At 38.3% G+C, this 22219-nt stretch overlaps 1 protein-coding gene across 2 annotated transcripts in view; it reads left to right on the plus strand.

Annotated features, from left to right (window-relative positions):
- The window catches only part of LOC121423655, an 88420-nt gene that overhangs the window by 36103 nt on the left and 30098 nt on the right, over positions 1 to 22219 (plus strand). Inside the window, exons 40-55 of one of the 2 annotated variants that reach the window (XM_041619069.1) lie at positions 585 to 776; positions 1252 to 1434; positions 8451 to 8645; positions 9107 to 9298; positions 9759 to 9941; positions 10396 to 10590; positions 11068 to 11259; positions 11822 to 12016; positions 12488 to 12679; positions 12952 to 13152; positions 13639 to 13830; positions 14830 to 15024; positions 15490 to 15681; positions 16152 to 16334; positions 17079 to 17267; positions 17550 to 17741. In XM_041619069.1, the coding sequence (XP_041475003.1) occupies positions 585 to 776; positions 1252 to 1434; positions 8451 to 8645; positions 9107 to 9298; positions 9759 to 9941; positions 10396 to 10590; positions 11068 to 11259; positions 11822 to 12016; positions 12488 to 12679; positions 12952 to 13152; positions 13639 to 13830; positions 14830 to 15024; positions 15490 to 15681; positions 16152 to 16334; positions 17079 to 17267; positions 17550 to 17741 (3063 nt within the window). The remainder of the gene's footprint in view (positions 1 to 584; positions 777 to 1251; positions 1435 to 8450; positions 8646 to 9106; positions 9299 to 9758; positions 9942 to 10395; positions 10591 to 11067; positions 11260 to 11821; positions 12017 to 12487; positions 12680 to 12951; positions 13153 to 13638; positions 13831 to 14829; positions 15025 to 15489; positions 15682 to 16151; positions 16335 to 17078; positions 17268 to 17549; positions 17742 to 22219) is intronic. The other variant, XM_041619070.1, reaches the window with a different exon arrangement.

Below are 22219 nucleotides of genomic sequence, written 5' to 3' on the forward strand. Positions count from 1 at the left end.
GATTAACGAACCCTTTTTCGTTTTTGGATTAACGAACATCGAGGTATAGGCAATTTACGTGTTTCGGAATTACGAAGCTTCGGAATTACGAAGTGTAACCGTTATAAAGTATGTGTTTAATAAATAGATAGTCCTAAACTACGCTATTAATATACCTTTTACTAGTACATTGAATAATTATCCTGAAACTTTATTTGTAAACGGTGGGAAAAAAAAAAAATTGGGGAAGAACTTGTTTTCCTACTTGGTGAAACAATCACTGCGGCACGAGAGATTGGGTTGTAAATCAGAGGTTACCATTTATTTAGGTATGTACATGTAACACATGACTATGCTGTTGAGAATGTTGCTTTATCATGCTGATGGGTCAGGAACCTGCCGTATGTGAGTACATAAGACTTGAGGAGGTTATGTAACAGGGTTTTAGCTCGAATCTGCTATAATTCCAAATTCTTCACCTCTTGGAAAATTCCATATTCTTTAAAAGAAAACTGTCCGGAAATGAATTAGTACAAAAGTTTAACTAAACTTCTTCCTCACAAGTCTCTCCATTAACCTCACAAATCCCTTTCTTTTATTACTAGTTGTATCCTGTTCAATACCTGTACTTCCACCACGGCTATCAACAATGACGTCACAATGTAATGAAGGACAATCCATTAATTACACAGATACCTGTTCATATTCATGTGATGTGGGATATAATCTTATTGGATCTGAATCAGTCACATGTCTTGCTAACAAATCACTATCTGATTTCCTGCCAATTTGTGAAGGTAATGCAATTTTGTAAAATATAATTCTGCAAATTTCAAATATCTTGTGTCTAAATTACCTTTAAGATTTGAAATAGCGATGGGTCAAACACGAAAAATATATATTTTTTTCTTATATCCTAGAAATTTGACACTGTACCCTGCAAAGAGACTATACGACTAATGGCATTTTTATTTCGATAAACATTTATCATAGGAATATAAAGCCTTTTATTATCTATTATTTTCTTTACACATTAACGTGCATTAAATTAGCATTTTGCAAGGCCATGTATAATGAAAAAGCGAAAAAAATCTATAAATGGGCGTATTATTACATTGCTTCAGGGACGTAAGGAACCTCTATCATATTTTCATTTTTACCCGTCTCTCAAATGTCTAGAAATTAAACTAACTTTGTAAAAATGAAATTGCCATCAGTCCAGGCTGAAACATTTGATAATCAATACTATTAACACATCATATGTAACTACAGTTGTGACTTGCAGCGTGCCACTTCTCTCAACGCCTCTTTCAACATCATGCCCGATGGGACAAGAAGTGAACTACAACACATCCTGTGAATTTTCATGCAGTCCTGGCTTCGATATTATTGGATCGACATCATTAGACTGCTTAGCAAATGGAACACTGTCCGGTGATATACCGATGTGTGAAAGTAAGCAGATGAATGGTATTTAGAATCTTAACTCATTACGCAATACAATTTTTTTTTCTTTTTAAGTTACAAAGACTATTTTAGAACATATTGGATTGTTATGTATGAATGATTCATTTATTTGAATAAGATATTAGAATACATCAATAACTGGGATATACCCATTTGATTTGCTAGTTCATTACGATGAACCTGCGTGCCGAATATAGAGTACACAATTTTTCCTGCGCGCGCGCTGCATCTCCCTACCAACGCACTATCCCAAGATCGTCGCGCAATTTGGCGTCCATTTCCTCTTTTACTTTCGCCTGCGGTCGAGTGCAGTCGCAAGCTAAGTACACTCTCAAAATTGCATTTCTGTTTTCCGTTTGGATACTTTATTGTGCAATTCTTCCCTTATTTCAATCTTATTTTCTCTCATCTAAGATTGTTATAGGATTATCACGTCGCGCAGAGCTTCCGTGATATTATTTTAACGTTTCTTGTCCCTCTTCGTGAGTTTGTTTTTTAAAGATACGTTTCTCACAGGCGGGTTGTCTTCACCTCTCCGCCCCATAGCTCCGCGCCTTCCTGCTCGGGCGTTGTCTTCGCTCCTTTTTAATCCTTTTAATTCTTTTTATTCACTGACTTCTTCGTTTATACGACTCGTCGTGAATTTAATTGATTTATTTCTCCTCAGATAGGTTCTGTAGGACGTTAGGAGCGTCGTATTCCAGCCTCGTTTCAAGTTTTTTGTCTCTTGTTTCGAGTTAGTTGATTGTTCTTTTGTTTCAATCAATCCTTTGCTCTTGTATTTATTAATTGAATTAATTGGTTAATTGATTAATTAATTAATTGATTGATTCTTTTAATTCTTGACTTGCTCCTTTGCCTCGATTCAAGTTCTTTGTTTCTTGTTTCGAGTTAGTTGATTGTTCTTTTGTTTCAATCAATCCTTTGTTCTTGTGTTTATTAATTGATTAATTATTCAATTAATTATAAAAAAAAAAAAAAAAAAAATATATTTTCTTTCCTTCACAAGAATACTTAGAATTTTTTTTAGGAAGCCGTCTCCTGTCAGCGTTCGTCGCCTTTGACTCGGCCTTCCTTCTCGGGAAAGCTATCTTTGTTTTTCCCCCCTTCCTTTTCAAGTCAGCTACCGGTCTCTGGACTTATAATTTTTTTTTTTTCTTAAACTTCTTGTTTATAAAAAAAAAAAAAAAAGGGAATCTTGCTCCCCTTTTTTTCCTTAGCTGATCCTCACCTCAAGAAAAATTATTTTTTTTCTTTTGAACAGGTGGACACAACAAAAAAAAAAAAAAAACTTAGTGTTTTCTTCTTTTTAGATGCTTCCCCCCTTCCTTCTTTTCAGAATTTTGGCGGAAGCAGATTCTTGTTGTGATAATCAAATAATTAAATTTTCTAACGGACTTCAGGGACAGTGTCTCTTAATAATTCTTAATTATTACTGTTTCCTTTGTTCTGGGATTTTACCTTGTATCATCCTTGTGAGATCCGTTTTTGACTCTCAAAAGTCCGTTTTTTGAGGTCTCTTGACTTCAGGGTTGGGGTTTGTTACCCCCCTACCCCCTTGCTTCTCTGTTTCTTATCTTACTACTAGATCACCCTACGGCAATAATGAGCCTTTCGGACTCTCTTTCTGAAGAGCCTCAGGCGGCTGCTGTTTCGGGGCCCGACACCGGGGTCTTATCCCCCACCACAGGTAGTATAGATAGCGAGAACAGAGTCAGAGCCCCGTGGGCTCTCAAAGGGGTGGAACCGTGGACGCGCGTTCACGTGCCCCGCTTAATAAGGGTGGAACCGTGGATTTGCGACCACGTGCCCGCACGGTGATGGCCAAGGCTTCCGTCCCGGAACCTGAACCTTATTGGGGAGCGTCGCACTAGTACAGAAAACGGCGACTCCTCTAGGGCTGTCAGACCCACCGGCCATCGGGTCACCTAAAGTCCGGGGGGAGAGCACGGGTCTCTCCACCCGGCAAAGACTAGGCTCGATGCCGTGTAAGACCCCTCTAGGGAGCGTCGGCAAAGGGCTACCAGCCCCTAGTCGGAAGAGGCACCTGAGTCCGACCGTGTCGGACTCTCAATTCAATCTGACGCCGTCAGATTCGGCCGACGCCTCCTCTCGCTCGGCTAGCTCTCCCGTGGGAGAGCTAAGGAGAGGAAGACAGGCGCAGCCCAGCCTCTTGTCCCTTCTTCCGCTCCGGCGCCGGAGCAACCGAAGAAGAAGAAAAGAAGAAGAGGAGAACCACAGACATAAGCCCCGCTCCGTCGGGCGGTCTGTCCTCTGATTCTTTTGATGGCCAGGCCTCTCAGCTTCTCAAGCTAATCTAGAGTGCCCTCCAGCACTGGGTTTTTACCCTCAGGCTTGCCTGCTTCAGCCGACGGTACTACCAACCGAGCGGATCAAGCAGACACCGGCCATCCAACACACCTCGGAGAGTCACCGGCAATATCATGTTTCGCCGGCTCACGCATCTGCAAGGGAAATTCCCGCTAATACACAGGTGCTATCGACATACGGGCGTCGCCCGCCATTATGTCACCAGACTCCCGATCATTATACCCTCTTCTGCCCCCTGGCGGGGGCCGCATAGAAGAGGAAGAAGAAGAAATTCTAGGTCGCTAACCCCGCTGTGCGGGTAGACCTTCCCTTCTGATTCTTGTGCCGACGGCCAGGCGTCGTAACTTCATGTTACAACAGAACGCCCTCGAGCACCACGGATCTTCATCCTAATGCTCTCTGTCAGCTAAAACCGCCGTGTCGAGCACCAGGCAGGTCAAGCAGACAGTCGCCGTCTCGCACCTCGGAGAGTCACCGGCAATATGATTCGCCGGCCCACGCACCTGCAAGGGAAATCCCCGCTAATACACAGGTGCTATCGACATACGGGCGTCGCCCGCCACTATGTCGCCAGACTCCCGATGATTGTTCTCTCTTCTGCCCCCCGGCGGGGGCCGCACAGAAGAGGAATAACAAGAAGAAAGTCTAGGTCGCTAATCCCACTTTGCGGGCAGACCTTTCTTTCTGATTCTTGTGCCGATGGCCAGGCGTCGTAACTTCATGTTACAACAGAACGCCCTCGAGCATCACGGATCTTTATCCTCATGCTCCCTGTCAGCTAAAACCGCCGTGTCGAGCACCGGGCAGGTTAAGCAGACATTCGCCATCTTGCACCTCGGAGAGTCACCGGCGATTTCATGATTCGCCGGCTCACGCACCTGCAAGGGAAATCCCCGCTAATACACAGGTGTTATCGACATACGGGCATCGCCCTCCATTATGTCACCAGACTCCCGATATTTGTGGGTCAGGCGTCGCACATACTCCCATGAGCAGTGCGGGTAATTCACCCACGCTTCATATCAGCTTCAGCCGCCTTGCTAAGCACTGTGCGGCTCAAGCAATCACCTGTCCTCTCACACCGAGCATTTATTGAAACGCTGTTCACCTACACGGTGACCCCCGTTTCTATGCAGGTGCTTCCGACATACGGCTTTCAAGCATCAATATGTCGGCAAGCTCTCGGTGACCGACGGCTGGACTTTGCATCCGTTCAGGCTGCATCTATGCGTCCCCGAGCATTACGGGTTCTTATCCTCGTGTTCTCCGTCATTATAAGACCGCCGCGGTCTTATTGCTGGCGTCGGGTATTGAGCGGATTGAGACTTCTCTCGCCAACCCGCACTCCGGGGAGCCATCGGCGAGTTACCTGCATGGGTATTCCCCTTTTTATGCAGGTACTCCCGAATTCGCCCTCTACGTCAAGCCCACGTACGGCGACGACTCCTTCAGCGGTAACTCTCTCCATTCTACCCCCTAAGCGGGCCCGTAGATTGGAGGTAAGAATCTCTTACATACCGCATGCCGCACTTCTCTCGTGAGAATGTTTGGCTGCTTTGAGGGGGCAACCTATCACGTCCGCGGTCCGTCCGCCCAGGCGACGGGACCGTCGGTTTCTGGCCTGAACCTCACTTTCTATTCGAAAGTAAGGGTGCCCTGTCTTACTTAGCTCCTACCCTTGCAAGGCCAGAGTCAGGGCTAGTACAGACACCCGTCCTCCAGCGATCGCCACTGAAGAGAGGGCGACTCCGATATGAGCACCATCACCGCTCAGCGGTATGTCTCACTACCTCATAGCTCTCCGAACTTATGAGTATGTATATCGGATCTGAATGTCACGGCGATTTAAAGTTCTCCTGTGCTTAGTAATCGCTACGCCTTCACCACCCGGTGCATTATGGTTATGTTAACCTATTGTCTCGTATTCGGGCGGCTCGTTCGAGCCCTGCCCGAGCTGCCATCACCGGTCGTCCAGCCGGACACCGCCGAAAGCACCCGCACCGAATACCTGGAGGGAATCAGCTTTTCATATGCTAGATATCCCTCCTGTTGACATTCACAGCTGTTCCCCGAGTCCTTCCCGGTCGGGTAAGCATCATCTCGGAGGAAAGAAACCGCCGTACATCTCATGAGATTATTGGCTATGTACGTGCGTTCAAGCTTGTTTAAAGCCCCAGACTTCTCTGTCGGCATTCTATGCCTATTTTCTGGGCACACCCACCGTACCGGGTCGGCGAGTTTACACCAAACAGTACGCCTTCAGACCATCGGTCGAGCTCTAACAGTCTATGTTATAGACTGCTCTCTATGTGGGTCAAGCTTGCGGGCGTCTCCGCCGTTTCCTCCTTGTGTGGAGTGGTCTACGGTGGATGTCTTACCGTGCCCATTTGTCGAATCGTCTTCTTATTTAGAAGCTTTTTCACTCGGCACACTCGAGTCGCCTCGCATGCTGCTTTCATCCTCCCTCCATGCAATGCATGTGGCCATGGTCACCGCACGACCGAGGATGATGTAACCGTGGATGCATGTATGCTTATGCCTACCTAACCACAATCACTACGACCCGCTTTTTCTCGGGCCGACTGCGGATGAGTCTCTCCATGTAAGTGATTTACTTCACTGGAGTTCTTCTTTTAGAAACTTAGATGCTCATCCCCCACTGCTTAGGGCGTCATTTTTGCCGCCCCCCGCAGCTTTTTGGAACTCCTTATTCTCCGATATCGGACTGTTCCACGCTGCCGCAACCGGCGCCGGCGGTGCTTGCTCTTACGATCACCTGAGAGACCAGGCCTTGTGGCTGTTTTCATAAACAACTGGTTCTCACCGCAGACTGATGGAAATTTTTGTGTTTATTTTCCTCAAGTCTCCCTCCTCCTTCGCTTGTTTCTTCAAGCGAGGACATCGACACTCTTAGCCAGTTTCCGTCCCTAACTTGATAGGACAGGGCCGTTGCTACCTCATTCGATTCCGTTGGGAACGTACTGTTGAGGTATCATATCTGGCGATGTCTGTTCGTTAGAACATCTCTTGATTGTCGCCTTCACGTAGGATCATGACAGAGACTTTTCGCCAGCTCCCTCTGGCGTACACTTGCTTCTGCTAGGGATTCCCCCGCCCGGCGGTCATCCATCGCAGCCTAGCCTCACGGGCTCTCTCGGCAATGGTGGCTTGAGCCAAGCCACCTCTTCCACCGCGGGCACTGCACCCTCAGATGGGTGCTTCGATCAGTACGGGAGAAAGGGGATCCTGAGTTCTCTCTCGATCACTCGGTCTATCACACTTTTGTCGTGATGTGTACCGCGCTGTTTCTCTGACACGCCCGGTTGAGCTATTTTAACCAGACTGCTTTATTCTACATAGGCAGCAGGTCCGCGGTATTTCTTATTAAAAGGATGGCACTCAGTCGCTTTCTCGACCCTTGACTGCCTTACGAGTGGTTTTCTTCTTAAATCCCTACTCTCCGTCGTTCCTAGTCCTCTTCGGACCGCTAGTAACTTTCTGCCACAGCTCTCTATCAGAATTCTGCAGATGTCTGCCCTCACGCATTTGAGACGGATATCGAATTCTGGGCGCTTTCTCCCACGCGGAGGCTTCTGAGATCTCTCGCCTTCTCAGATTGTTCGATGGATCACTTACTGAGCCTTAAAGCTACAGTTTTCCGATCACGATTCTTGTTGAAAATTTCAACAAATTCCGAATGTTACGCTCTAGTCAGCTGGTGATGTTGTTCTCCTGACACTAGGCCGAGGGCCCATGATACTTAGTATCATTCTTCTTGGGCTCTTTCTTGGAATCGTCGTTCACGACTTCTCGAGGTCCGTCTATTGACGCCCCTCTTTCCTTCACTCCTTGCTCTTAAGGAATTCTTCACATGAGGCTTTATCGCCTCCCCTGTCCGTAAGGCAACGGCCTTTGTGTCTTCATCTCCCTATTTTAACGCACTTCTTAGTCTAGACATGCCTCCCTTCACGTTGAATCCGTGTTGGTCTAGCAAATCAAATGGGTATATCCCAGTTATTGATGTAAATTATGAAAATACTTACATTGTACCATGATTTTCTTATTTACGAGATAACTGGATATACCCATTTGAACCCTCCCTCCTACCCCTCGCCTTGTGTGACAACATGTCTTGCCCGCAGGCTCATGAGAGGAAATGGACGCCAAATTGCGCGACGATCTTGGGATAGTGCGTTGGTAGGGAGATGCAGCGCGCGCGCAGGAAAAATTGTGTACTCTATATTCGGCACGCAGGTTCATCGTAATGAACTAGCAAATCAAATGGGTATATCCAGTTATCTCGTAAATAAGAAAATCATGGTAAGTATTTTCATAATTAGAAAACATCCGTAAAGTTTAAATCAGCAAGGCAAGATAAAAATGAACAGAGCAGTAATTACGGTCACAATATGATTATCTAAAAGTACATTTCGTAAGAAGAATATATAGATTTAATTTTATTTGGCGTAAAAAAATAGGACTTCATATATAATGTGACATAAATGCGAATCATCAATTCCTTTATGAGAGACTGATAACTTAAAGATCCATTGCTTCCCAAAAGAGATGGACATCACTCTGGAATCAATTGATATTATCTTCCCACCCTAAAGTTTCTGAAAATGTTTTTTATCACACTTTTAATACTTTTAATCTTTCTTTATCATTTCTAGTTGTAGTGTGTCCAGTCCCTGAAGTATTCCACCCTGAATTGTCTTCGATATTTAGAAACTGCAGTGAAGGAAGTTCTATTGAATTCAATACCACGTGTGTCTTCGAATGTTCAGAAGGATATGATTTGATTGGCAGTGAGAGTGTCAAGTGTCAGAGTAACGGAACCTTATCTGAATCACTGCCGACATGTAACGGTAATTTATCTACATCACTTTAATGAATTGAATGTTCACAAATACTATTTTTCAAGCTCGTTTTGTATTTCATTTGTTTCCGCTTGTGTTTTCTTGGAACAAATAACATGTTCAGGAAAGGAATTATATAGTAATGAAGTAGTACGAATGGTTAACCAAGTGCCTTTTGCACAAGTCTCTCCATTACCCTCACAAAACACCCTGTTAGCATTTATATCCATGTAGAGTGATTTATGGACTCCGGTTTAAAATAAAGCTACCCAAAGAATATTAACATTCTTTGCATCATTTTATTTATACGTTTTTGTTATGTATATCAAGTAATTTCAAAGTCATCAGCTATTGGAATATACCATGTTCTAAAGAAAAATCTCTGGGAATGAAGTAATTCAAATGATAAAAAGGATTCTTCCACACAATTCGCTCCATTAACACCACGAACTCCCTTTGTTTATTTTCAGTTGTATCATGTTCCATACCAGTGCTTCCATCACATCTATCGGCAATGACGTCACAATGCGATGGAGGCCAGTCAATCAATTACACAGATATCTGTTTATATTCATGTGATGTGGGATATAATCTTACTGGATCTGAATCGGTCACATGTCTAGCTAATACATCACTTTCTGATTTCCTGCCAACTTGTGAAGGTAATGCAGTAAAAAAAGAATGTGTTTGTGCGACTCTGATCGATCTTGAAATAAATACATTTCATATGTAGAATAACAATGGATCAAAGATCAAAATAAGATCCTGGCTATCCTTCTAAAAACATTGACACTAATTTGTAGCGAGACCAGCCTTGAACCATTATGATTTCGATAAGCACTTTCTTGGGCATACTCCCTATTGTACCAATGAATTGTTTTGCACAATAACACGCGTTACCATTTTGCACGGCCATGTCTTATTTACCAAGCAAAATAGTCATAGGAGGAAGGGTCTTATTCTAGTGTTTCAGGAAAGTATTGCAAAGGTAATAAGTCTACTTTTTGCAATAGGGTCTTCATTTAATATTTTCATTGTAATCAGTCTCTCAAATGCGTAAAAACACTAAATTTACTTTATTTCCATTGACACCTCGAATCTTTGACATCAACATTCTAACAGTTGTGACTTGCAGCGTACCACAACTCCTACCACCTCTTTCAACATCATGCCCGATGGGACAAGAAGTAAACTACAACACATCCTGTGAATTTTCATGCAGTCCTGGCTTCGATATTATTGGATCGACATCATTAGACTGCTTAGCAAATGGAACACTGTCCGGTGATATACCGATGTGTGAAAGTAAGCAGATGAATAGTATTTAGAATCTTAACTCATTTTACAATACAAATTATCTTCTTTTTAAGTTACACAGACTATTTTAGAAAATATGTGATTATCATGTTTCATTTATTTGAATAAGATGTAAGAAAACATCCGTAAAGTTCAAATCAGCAAGACAGAGCAATAATGACGGTCTCAACAATAATACTTAAGAGTACACTTCATAAACAAAGATATGAATTTAATTTGTATTTGGTGTAAGAAAATAGGACCTCCTAGTAAATGATGTGACATAAATGCGAATAATTAATTTCTGTGTAAGAGACTGATCACTTGCTTAAAAATCCATTGCTTCCCAAAAGAGATGAACAGCACTACGGAATCATTTGTAACTTTCTTCCCACCCTTAAGTTTCTGAAAATGTTGTTTTCATCTCACCTTTCATGCATCGATCTTTCTTTTTTATTTCCAGTTGTAGTGTGTCCACTCCCTGAAGTATTCCACCCTGAATTGTCTTCGATTTTTAGAAACTGCAGTGAAGGAAGTTCTATTGACTTCGATACCACGTGTGTCTTCGAATGTTCAGAGGGATATGATTTGATTGGCAATCAGAGTGTCAGTTGTCAGAGTAATGGCACCTTATCTGAATCACTACCGACGTGTAACGGTAATTTATCTAGAGCACTCTACTGAATCTAATCTTTATACAGTAATGTATTTCAAGCCTGTTTTGTATTTCATTTTTTTTTCAATTTTTTCTTGGAATATAACATGTTCTTGAAAAAAAAAACTAGAAACGGAGAAATACAAATGGTTAACCAAATGTCTTCTGCACACGAGTCTCCATTAACCTCACCAAACACCTTGTTACTGTCCACTTATATCTATTTAGTGTGATCTATGGACTCCGGTTTAAAAGAAAGCTTCCCAAAGAATATCAACATTCTTTGCACCATTTCTTTAATTTAGAACACAGTAATTAAAAACTTTCTTTGTTATTGCAAGTTTTCAAATTCATCAGCTATTGGAATATACCATGTTCTTAAAAAAAGCTATTCGGAAATGAAGCAGTACAAATGGTAAAAAAAATCTTCCAACAGGTCTCTCCATTAACACCACGAACTCCCTTTGTTTTTTTTTTCAGTCATATCATGTTCCATACCAGTGCTTCCACTACGCCTTTCAACAATGACGCTACAATGCAATGGAGGACAGTCCATTAATTACACAGATACCTGTTCATATTCTTGTGATATTGGATATAATCTTATTGGATCTGAATCAGTCACATGTCTAGCTAACACATCACTGTCCGATATCCTGCCGACCTGTGAAGGTAATGCAAATTAAAAAAATAATAATTCTGCAAATTTCAAACATGTATTTGGTGTAAGAAAATAGGACCTATATTATTTTACATAAATGCGAAACTATCATTTCCGTTATGAGAGACTGATTAATCGCTTAAAAATTGATCGCTTCCAAAAATAGATGGACAGCACAATACAAATAATCATCTGTTTATGTTTACAGAGACTATTTCCGAACATATTGGATTATTATGTATGTATGATTATTCATTTATTTGAATACGGTAATAAGAGTACATACCTCTCTAACGTTTTGATCAGCAATACAATATAAAAACAGAGCAGTAACGACGGTCACAATATTGATATTAAATAGTACCTCCTAAAAAGAAAATGTGATTTAAAGTTGCATTTGGTGTAAGAAAACAAAACTTGCAATCTGATCAGAAATAAATGTGAAATGTCGATAGAGATGTACTACTTGATTCCAATGAGAGAGGCACGGCACTATGGTATCTTACGACGTTATATATGGAGATGTTGTTCTATCACACTTTTAATATATCGATCTTTCTTTATCATTTCCAGTTGTAGTGTGTCAACTCCCTGAAGTATTCCACCCTGAACTGTCTTCGGTGTTTGGAAACTGTAGCGAAGGAAGTTCTATCGACTTCGATACCACTTGTTCATTTGAATGTTCAGAAGGATATGATTTGATGGGCAGTGAGAATGTCGGTTGTCTGAGTAATGGAACCTTGTCTGAGTCACTGCCCACATGTAACGGTAATTTTGATTAACATTCTATACCATATTTCGTTCATATATTTCAGACTTGATTTGTATTTCATTTTTTTTCAAGGTTGTTTGTTCTTGGAAGATACCATGTTCAGGAAAGAAATTATCCGGAAATGAAGCAGTGCAAATGGTATATAAATGTCTTCCAAATAAGTCACTCCATTAAAGCTCTCGTACCCCTATTAATTACCAGTTATATCCATGTTAAGTAATCGAGGGGTTCCTGTCTATAAGCTAACCAAGCAAATAATATCAACATTCTTTACATCATTTCATTAGTTTCAAACACAGGAATCTTTTAAAAATTCCTGTACAAAGAAATTTCAAATTTATCAGTTCTTGGAATATCTCATATTCTTTAAAATAAATCTTGAAATGAAGTTGTGTAAATGGTGAAATAAATATTCCTCCACACAAGTCTCTCCATCAACCTCACAATTCCATTTCTTTTATTACCAGTTGTATCCTGTTCCATACCTGTGCTTCCACCACGCCTTTCCACAATGATGTCACAATGTAATGGAGGACAATCCATTAATTACACAGATATCTGTTTATATTCATGTGATGTGGGATATAATCTTATTGGATCAGATTCGGTCACATGTCTAGCTAATACATCACTTTCTGATTTCTTGCCAACTTGTGAAGGTAATGTGATATTTGTTATTTTTCTTGTGCTTTTTCTAACAATCTTCTTTTGAATAATTACCTTTGATGTGTTTATATTGTTTCCTTAGACCTACATTGTCTTGTCCAGGAAAAAGGAAAAAAAAAGAGATAAAAAGTAAGAATAAATCAATTATTAATTTTATCCAGAAGAAGACAAAGGTAATAGACAAAAATTGGGATAAATCAACTGTTAAATTACGTTGCTTCATCTTGGCTGATTTATCATATGATTTTGATTTTCATTATTGCAGTGGTCACGTGCCAATTACCTACAATGTTTCCATCCTTCCTGCAAACCACATCCACTGTTAATAATTGTACGGAAGGAGAGCAGATCCTCTACAATACTTCTTGTTCGTATGATTGTGAGGTCGGATATAACTTAACAGGGAACAGCACAGTCTCATGTCTGGAGAACGGCGATCTCTCCAGTGAATTACCCAAATGTGGAGGTGAGTAGTAATACTGAGTAATATGCCAGCATTATTGTTGTTGTTATTACTCTTGCAGTAAATGATTAATAAATAAAATGCAACACTATTGTTTATCTAGTGCGATTTAGTTGAAATACTCTTCGTGATTAATAGCATACCACTTTATTGTTGATTAAGATTCTGACAGGATAAGCGTTAATTCATAAAAAAATACATGCACTCACATGAATCCAGAAATACCTATCACCAAATGAGTCTTGCATTGGGGTTCAATCTATAGAAAATTTGGAGGCTTTTGACATCTGGAGGAAAAGGGCCCTTTTCCCAAACACTTCTCCATTTGAGCAAAAAAGTGTTAAATGATATCATGTTAATGAAACATTTGAAATGCGATTTGGCTTTTAAAATGAAAAAGAATACACAATTATTATACTGGCTGACTCGGTCATGTTAATGCTACTCATGCTAGATAAATAAAATACGTACTTTGTGACAATATCTTAGTTTTGCAGTGCTATGTTCCAAGTTTCTCAGACGGGCTGATCTCCCTTGAAAGCACATGTTACGAGAGAATGTACATCAACTATACTGATAGCTGCTACTTCGAATGTGAGGTTGGTTTTGATCTGATTGGTAATGATACGGTTACCTGCGGGGAAGACGCTCTCCTGTCATCGGACTTACCAGCATGCCAAGGTTAGAGAAAAAAATCGAATTCAGAGCACTGTATGCCTATAGTTATGCCAGTGTCGGTGTATAAACCTTTGATTGGGTGGGGATGGGGTCTTGGGCCAAAACCAAAAAGAATCCATGAAGTGAAGAACTAAAAAAAGAAACAAAATATCATTACAAATGATATCTGGATGTAAATGCAAAGTTTAACACACACAAAGAATAATTTTGAAAAAGATTTTTCGCTCGCTCGCCTCGCTTCCACACGATTTTCCCCTTTTTTGTTACTCTCTCTATATATATGTACCACTAGTCATTGGAGAAAAGTCTTCAAAGATGGACTGTGATTCAGTGGGTTTTTTCCATGAGCGATATGTGTTGCAACGTAAATCAGAGTGTTCAGTTTTCATGTTGTAGAATTCCTTATGGGGCAACTTTACAAAAATAAACTTGCCGATATAACCCGGTTTCCACTAAGAACACGTTAAATTAGACTTATTTCCATTTGATTTTTTTTCTCTCCATTGAAATTTATCAGCTATATTGTGTAAATGACCCGTCTTTCTCTTTTCTTCTTTCCCTAATCATGTATATACATGAAGAAAAAAAAGCTATAAATTTTTCAAAGGGAAATTGTGTATTATTCATAACAAAGAAACAGCTGTAATTCCATTCGCTTTCAAATAATTCAGCTTACAGCTCAATTGCAATTTGATACATACAAACTTGTTGGTGCATTAACAAATTCATCTCGACTTTTTAAAAATTGTTATCTTTGGGGTTCCGCGTTTACCATTCAATATGCAAGATACTTTGTCATGTCAAGTACAGATTCGTGCGATGCACGTTGTTTATTATAATGGGATATTGAAATCAACCTGGTTGGTGATTTGTCGGTCACTTATTTTAAAAGAAGACACTGCGCTATCATCTCCTCTTACAAATACACACTCCTTGGAATTGACTCTGAGTATCGGGACATGCAGTGTTTCATATTTTCCTTCTTCGTCTTCTTTTGTTCAGTTGTAATGTGTCCACTTCCAGAAGTATTCCATCCTGAACTGTCTTCGAAGTTTAGAAACTGTAGCGGAGGAAGTTCTATTGAATTCGATACCACGTGCACCTTTGAATGTTCAGAAGGATATGATTTGATTGGCAGTGAGAGTGTCAGATGTCAGAGTAATGGAACCTTAACTGAATCACCGCCGACATGTAACGGTAATACAACTATCAACACAATTGAAACTTAAAAGATTGCCATTTTATTCATGAACAATGTACATTAAACGTGTCTCTGTCATCAGAACTATTCGTTATCTTATGATATTGCTAATTGGACTCATAACATTAAAGAAAGAACATTTTCCATAAATGAATAACAATTATGTTTTCTTCTTTTTCAAAGAAAGTCTTTATTCAATATTTCTCCACAACGCATATAAACAAATGCAAAATGTATGTGATAGATCAAATTCAATATCATACATATACACAATACATAATTTGAATAAATGAAAGGGCTTTCAGTTTACCCTTTTAGAAAAGGCTGTCGGGTAATCTTTTGGATGATAGTTCCTTGAAGAACTGGTGGCCTTGACACTCCGAGTAAGTGAACTCTGCTTTCAATCAACATCATTGTCAGTGAATTAGATTAAAGTAATCTACTTTTATTTCTGTTTGTAGTTGTATCCTGTTCCATACCTGAGCTTCCGTCACACTCGTCAACTATGACGTCACAGTGTAATGGGGGACAATCCATTAATTACACACAAACCTGTTCATTTTCATGTGATACGGGATATAATCTGGTTGGATCTTCATCAGTAACATGTCTGGCTAACTCGTCTCTTTCTGACAGCTTACCAACGTGTGAAAGTAAGTTTGGATCTTAGCATTCTTGACAATAATTTTCAGGATATAATAGTTAGCAATGTAAAGGCTTGAACATATTTAAATTCTGGTGGTACGACATAACATATCATAATTATACCCCTGCAGCATTTGCTATCTCAGAGGGCATAGGGTTAGAGTTCTGATTGTGATTGAGTTTTTATTCAGAATAGTGTAAAGAATATGATTAGGGTTTATTTAGTTTCGAAGATTAACTTTTATGTTTAGCTTGACATGTATATTTTCGATCGGAGCTATTGTCGCCAGCGCACATGTCTCGGAATCCTAAATCCCTCTAAAATAATAACCTTTTGATGATGTACAGTGCATTGTTAGAAATAACGTTACATTAATGCGTACATTGCATATTATGGTGCTCATTTGGTAACTAAGTATTAATTACTTTTCAGGTATGTTACCTGTACTGAATAGTGTTATCGAATTGTATTTCACAGTTGAGACGTGTGACGTACCACAGCTGCTATCACCTCTTTCAACCTCATGTCCGATGGGTCAACAAGTTGGATACAATACATCCTGTGAATTTTCATGCGAAAATGGCTATACTCTACAAGGAATGCCATCTTTGACTTGCCTGGCCAGCGGAAACTTTTCTGATTATATACCAACCTGCCAAAGTGAGTATATTTATATGTTATGCAGTTTCAGTTTTCCTATTTGGTATTATGTGTATGTAGTTTGGCATGCAATGTATGATATTATTTTAACACATCGATGTATCATTGTGAGGAATTTAAGTTTTCATGACATGAATACTTAGGATCTATGGCCCGTATTCTGAACTCTTGTTTTAAAGTTGCGGTTAAACTATAGATAGCCAATTGATTGTGATCATTTTTTCAACTCATTTGACACTCAAAGAACTTATAATGACTGGAAATAGATATTGAAATAGATCATTTTATCTTGTTCATAATTTAAATATGAGGAAGGAACCAAGTAGAGGTGTTGTGGCTCAGTGGATAAGTCTCCGGACTGTGAACCACAAGGACCGGGGTTCAAATCCCACCGCAGCACTAGCGTCCTTTGGCAAGGCGTTTATCTACATTTGCCACTCTCGACCCAGGTGTAGTAAATGGGTACCCGGTAGGAAGAAATTCCTTGGAATGCTCGATGCGCCCGATCAGGGTAGCCGTGCTAAAGCCGGGGTAATAGTATGCAGCGCTTAGAAACATTTGTATTAAGCGCTATATAAATGTTGCATATTATTATTATTATTAAGCAAGGACAGGAAACATGAAATGTAATTCAAGTTAGAAAGATTTAAATTCCTATGATATTGACACAGAGTTAGACCATGACCTAAGTAAAACCATGCTTCTGAATACGGGCCTCTTTTTTCAATTTTATCTTTCTTTCAGTTGTGACCTGTCTTCTTCCTGTGGTATTCTCCCAAGAACTATCTTCTGTAGACTGTGACGCTGGAAGCTCCATTGACTTTAATTCAATGTGTACATTCGAGTGTTCTGAAGGATACAATTTAGTTGGTAGTAGTACTATTACTTGCCAGAGTAATGGACAAGTATCACCATCTTTTCCTACCTGTTCAGGTAAGCTTCATCCTTATGTTTGATTATGAAATTGTTTCATCATTTTTTAATAAGTTCAAACAGTGTTTTGGACAGTCCCTGTTGAAATGAACCCGGTATAAATGAAAGGGCTTTGAGTTTACCCCTTTAGAAAAGGCTGTTGGGTAATCTTCTGGATGATAGTTCTTTGAAGAACTGGTGGCCTTGACACTCTGAGCAAGTGAACTGCTTTCAATCAACATCATTCTCAGTGAATTCTCAGTGAATTAGCTTAAAGTAATCTATTTTTATTTTTGTTTCTAGTCGTATCTTGTTCCATACCTGAGCTTCCGTCACACTTGTCAACTATGACGTCACAGTGCAATGGGGGACAATCCATCAATTACACACAAACCTGCTCATTTTCATGTGATACGGGATACAACCTGGTTGGATCTTCATCAGTATCATGTCTCGCTAACTCGTCTCTTTCTCAAAGCTTACCAACGTGTGAAAGTGAGTTTGGACATTAGCATTACCTTTAATTTAGCATTATATACTGACGACTTTTTGATGATGTACATACAGTGTTAGGAATTACATTACATTGCATATGATTGCCTTTATTGAATAGTACTCATTCGGTTTTTAAACATGTATTACTTTTCAGGTATATTACTTGTACTGCATATTGTTATTGAATTGTATTTCACAGTTGAGACGTGTGGCGTACCACACTTGCTACCACCTCTTTCAACATCATGTCCTATGGGACAACAAGTTGCATACAATACATCATGTTAATTTTCATGCGAAAATGGATAGTATCCCGTAATTAGTAACCATCTGGAATAAAATTATTGGAAATAGTTTTTTTACTAATTTGAGTAGGTATGGGTATCAACATTTACCAAAAAAAGTTAGGAGGAATCCGGGTTGGGGAAAGTGCTTTTTTCAAGGTCAAAGGTCAATGACCTTTTCATATATACTGTATAATGGTATCTCTGAGATGAAAAGGCGCAGGTTGGTGATAATGGTGTCAATATGCACAAATTCTTACCACAATATCAAATAAAATGAAATTAAGTACCCAGAATGCACATGAAACGAAACCTTTCAAGGTCAAAGCCTTTCAAAGGTCATTGACCTTTTTACATTATATACCATATACGATATTCAATTTCAATTTTTCAATTCAATTTCAATTTATTTTCTCATAAAAAGCCATACAAAAACACAACATATACAAAGAATCGTATTAACAAAATAGAAAAACAACAACAAATAGAAATAAACATTGGATTGATGATGAGAGGGACAGCAAGAAAGGAACGAGCCTTGTGATTAGCTGACCCTATAACATAATAATCAAAGACTTTAATAACAAAGAAAAAAAATCACTAAACTACAACATAAAAGGGGGGGGGTTGCCTAATATGCCTAAATTAAATTTATACAAACAAACTTTATGAATAACTATTTAAAATAATTTGCCTTGATTTTGACTTAAAAACATTTAATGAAACTGATTGCCTGATATCTACAGAAACAGAATTCCATAGTTGTGGTCCTTGAAATAAAATTGAGTTTTTAAAAGATGAGAGTCTTGGCTTAGGTAGATGAAAATCCTTTGCATTTCTTGTGTTGTATCCATGGAAATCACTATTGAACTTAAAAAATGTTTTGATATAATCTGGCAAGAGGTTATTGTTACATAAATACATAAATATAAGAATTTGAAATGCATGAATATCACAAAATTTTAATACATTCAATTCGACAAATAAAGGATTCGTATGGGCAAGATAAGGAGCATGAGACATAATTCTTATTGCACGTTTTTGTAAAATATATAATCTATAAATGTGAATGCTACTTGCACTTCCCCAGGCTAGAATACCATAATTGAGGTATGGATATTTAATAGCATAATACATCAGTTTTAATATCTCCTTGGGAAATGATCTTAATCTATACATAATCCCTATATTTTTGGCAAGCTTATTGCACAGATTATCAATATGATTTTTCCATGTAAATTTATTATCTATTGTTATTCCTAAAAATTTTACTGACGATACACACTTAATATCTGTATTGCACATTCTAATTGAAAGACTATCTGGTAAACATAAATTACTAAATATCATATAATTGGTTTTGGCAAGATTAATTTTCATTCTGTTTGCATAAAACCACTTAGATATTAATTCAAGTTCAGAATTGAATAAATTGTGTAAAACATGATAGTTTGTGTGAGATAAAAACAGACTAGTGTCGTCAGCAAACATAATACAATGTAACAAGTTGGATACTTTACTAAGATCATTAATGAAGAGGAGAAACAACAGCGGTCCTAAAATAGAACCTTGAGGAACCCCACATGAGATAATCTGAAGCTGTGATTTGCATTTGGATATTTCAACATATTGTTTTCTGTTAGATAGATAACTTTTAAATAATTTAAGTACATTACCTCTTATGCCATACAATTCGAGTTTTTCAATAAAATAGCGTGATCAACTGTATCGAAAGCCTTTTTCAAATCTAAAAACATTGCTATCAAATATTTCTTATCATCAAGTGCGTTTGTAACAGTATGGACAAAATCAATAAGAGCCGAAGATGTTGAATGACCAGCACGAAAACCGTATTGATGGAGAGATAATATATTGCACTTGTTAATAAAATCAAATAATCTATTATATATACACTTTTCTAAAATCTTAGAAAAAATTGGCAAGACTGATATGGGTCTGTAATTTGAAACGTTTTCACTTGGACCATTTTTATATACAGGAACAACACGAGCAATCTTTAATTCATCGGGAAATATACCGAGATCTAAACATTGATTGAATATTGCACAAAGGGGTTGACATAAAATATGTATTGATTTTTTTATAACCTTGATACTTATATCATCATACCCAGGGGGCCGTTTCATAAAGCTGTTCGTAAGTTAAGAGCGACTTTACGAACGACTGGTGATCCTTTCTTACGCGCTAAACCGTCGCCCATAAATATACCATTTACCACAAAAAAGGATCACCAGTCGTTCTTAAAGTCGCTCTTAACTTACGAACAGCTTTATGAAACACCCACCAGGACTGCAATCACTTTTTATGTTTGACACAATATCAATTATCTCAGTACAAGTGATTGGTTTGAAAAAACAAGTCCTTGGATTTCTATCCAAATATCTACAAAAATTCAAATTTAAATTATTACCCTGATCAACAGGAAAATTCATTTCAGTTACAATATTGATAAAATATTCATTGAATACATTACAAATATCAGAGGTATCATATAATACTTGATTATTACATTTCAAAAAATCAATATTGCACTTTTTATTTGCACGACCCATTGCACAATTAACAGTATTCCAAGTTTTTTTCATATTTCCTTTGGAATTTGCAAAACTTTCCAAGAAATAATGTTTTTTAGCTTCTTTAATCATATTACTGACTTTATTTCTACATTTTCTGTACACTTCTTTTCGATATGGTGATGGATTTTTTAGATAGAGTCGATATAAACGACATTTTTTCTTTGACAACTTTCGAATATCAAAATTAATCCATGGTTTATTCTTTTTAGGTCTTTTCTTCAAATATTCCAAGGGGAAACATGAATTATATACATTTAAAAACTTACCTAAAAATTGCACGTAATTTGCGTTTGGATTATTATTGTGGCAAGACCAATTGACCATTAGAAGAGATCTTAAAAAACACTTAATACTATTGTCATTGATTATTCGAAGCGGTTTATCCAAATTTTGCTGTGTGTTGATGTCGTTCCAGCTAATAGAGTATACAGGTAAATGATCACTGATGTCAGTTATTAGTATTCCCGATTCAACTTTGTCTGCATGTATATCATTGGTGATTATATTATCAAGTAAAGAGATTGTGTCATCCGTGATTCTGGTAGGATGGTCAATCAATGGATACATATGATGGGATAATAATAAATTAATGAAATTATCAACATATTGCACTTAACCCACATTCAATAAATTGATATTGTAATCACCTAATAAATAAACTATTTTATTTTCATTATTTACAATACGTAAAACATTTGAGCATCTCTCAAAAAAATCATCAATTGACTGATCTGGGGGCCTATAGATTGAACCAACAATAATACCAGAATTATTATTGACGATTTCCACAAATACACTTTCGATACAACTATCATTGTGTTCTAAGTCGGAGCGTCTTATGTATTGCACACTATTATTTACAAAAATTCCAACTCCTCCCCCTCTTCTTGATAAACGGCTAACACCTTCAAAACTATATCCATCTATATTACACAAAGGGTGTATAGTGTGCTCCCGGAACCAGGTTTCCGTGACACAAATTACTGTAGGTTTAAGTTTCACACTGTTTAAAAATAAAATTATATTATCAAAATTATTGAGTAGACTTCTTGAATTCAAGTGGATACATGAAAAGGGATTTGTAGATTTTGCTCTACTCTCAATATATGTGTTAAACTCATCAGGAGTGAAATATTTCTTACAAGGAGAAAATTCAAAATTATCAAGCGATAGAAATTCATGCAAGATGTTTAAGTCATGGTTGCAATTGTTTAGGCATTCTCTAAAAAAATTACACGTAGACATTTAACAACAACAAACAAAAAATAAATAAAAAACATCAATATTCATAAAAGTACATAAGAATGTGAAAAAAGGCAATATCATTAAAACATGCATGGAGTTCACCGGGGTAAAAGATATGTTCGGTGTGGTATTACCCACATAATAATTCATTTAAGAAGTGAAGACAAATGTTTATTACATGCATTTCTTTTTGTATTGTTCTGTTCGTGTTCTGTTTGTTTCAAATTTATAGTTTATTCAAATCTTCTTCACAGGTAATCAGCTTAGTCATGGACTTCCCTCCTTGGGCTGGTAGCAGGGCGATGATGCGACCATCGGATGACCAGCACTGCACAACTTTACTGTGTTCACG

The sequence above is a fragment of the Lytechinus variegatus genome, chromosome 11, assembly GCF_018143015.1.
Source record: "Lytechinus variegatus isolate NC3 chromosome 11, Lvar_3.0, whole genome shotgun sequence".
Taxonomy (NCBI): domain Eukaryota; kingdom Metazoa; phylum Echinodermata; class Echinoidea; order Temnopleuroida; family Toxopneustidae; genus Lytechinus; species Lytechinus variegatus.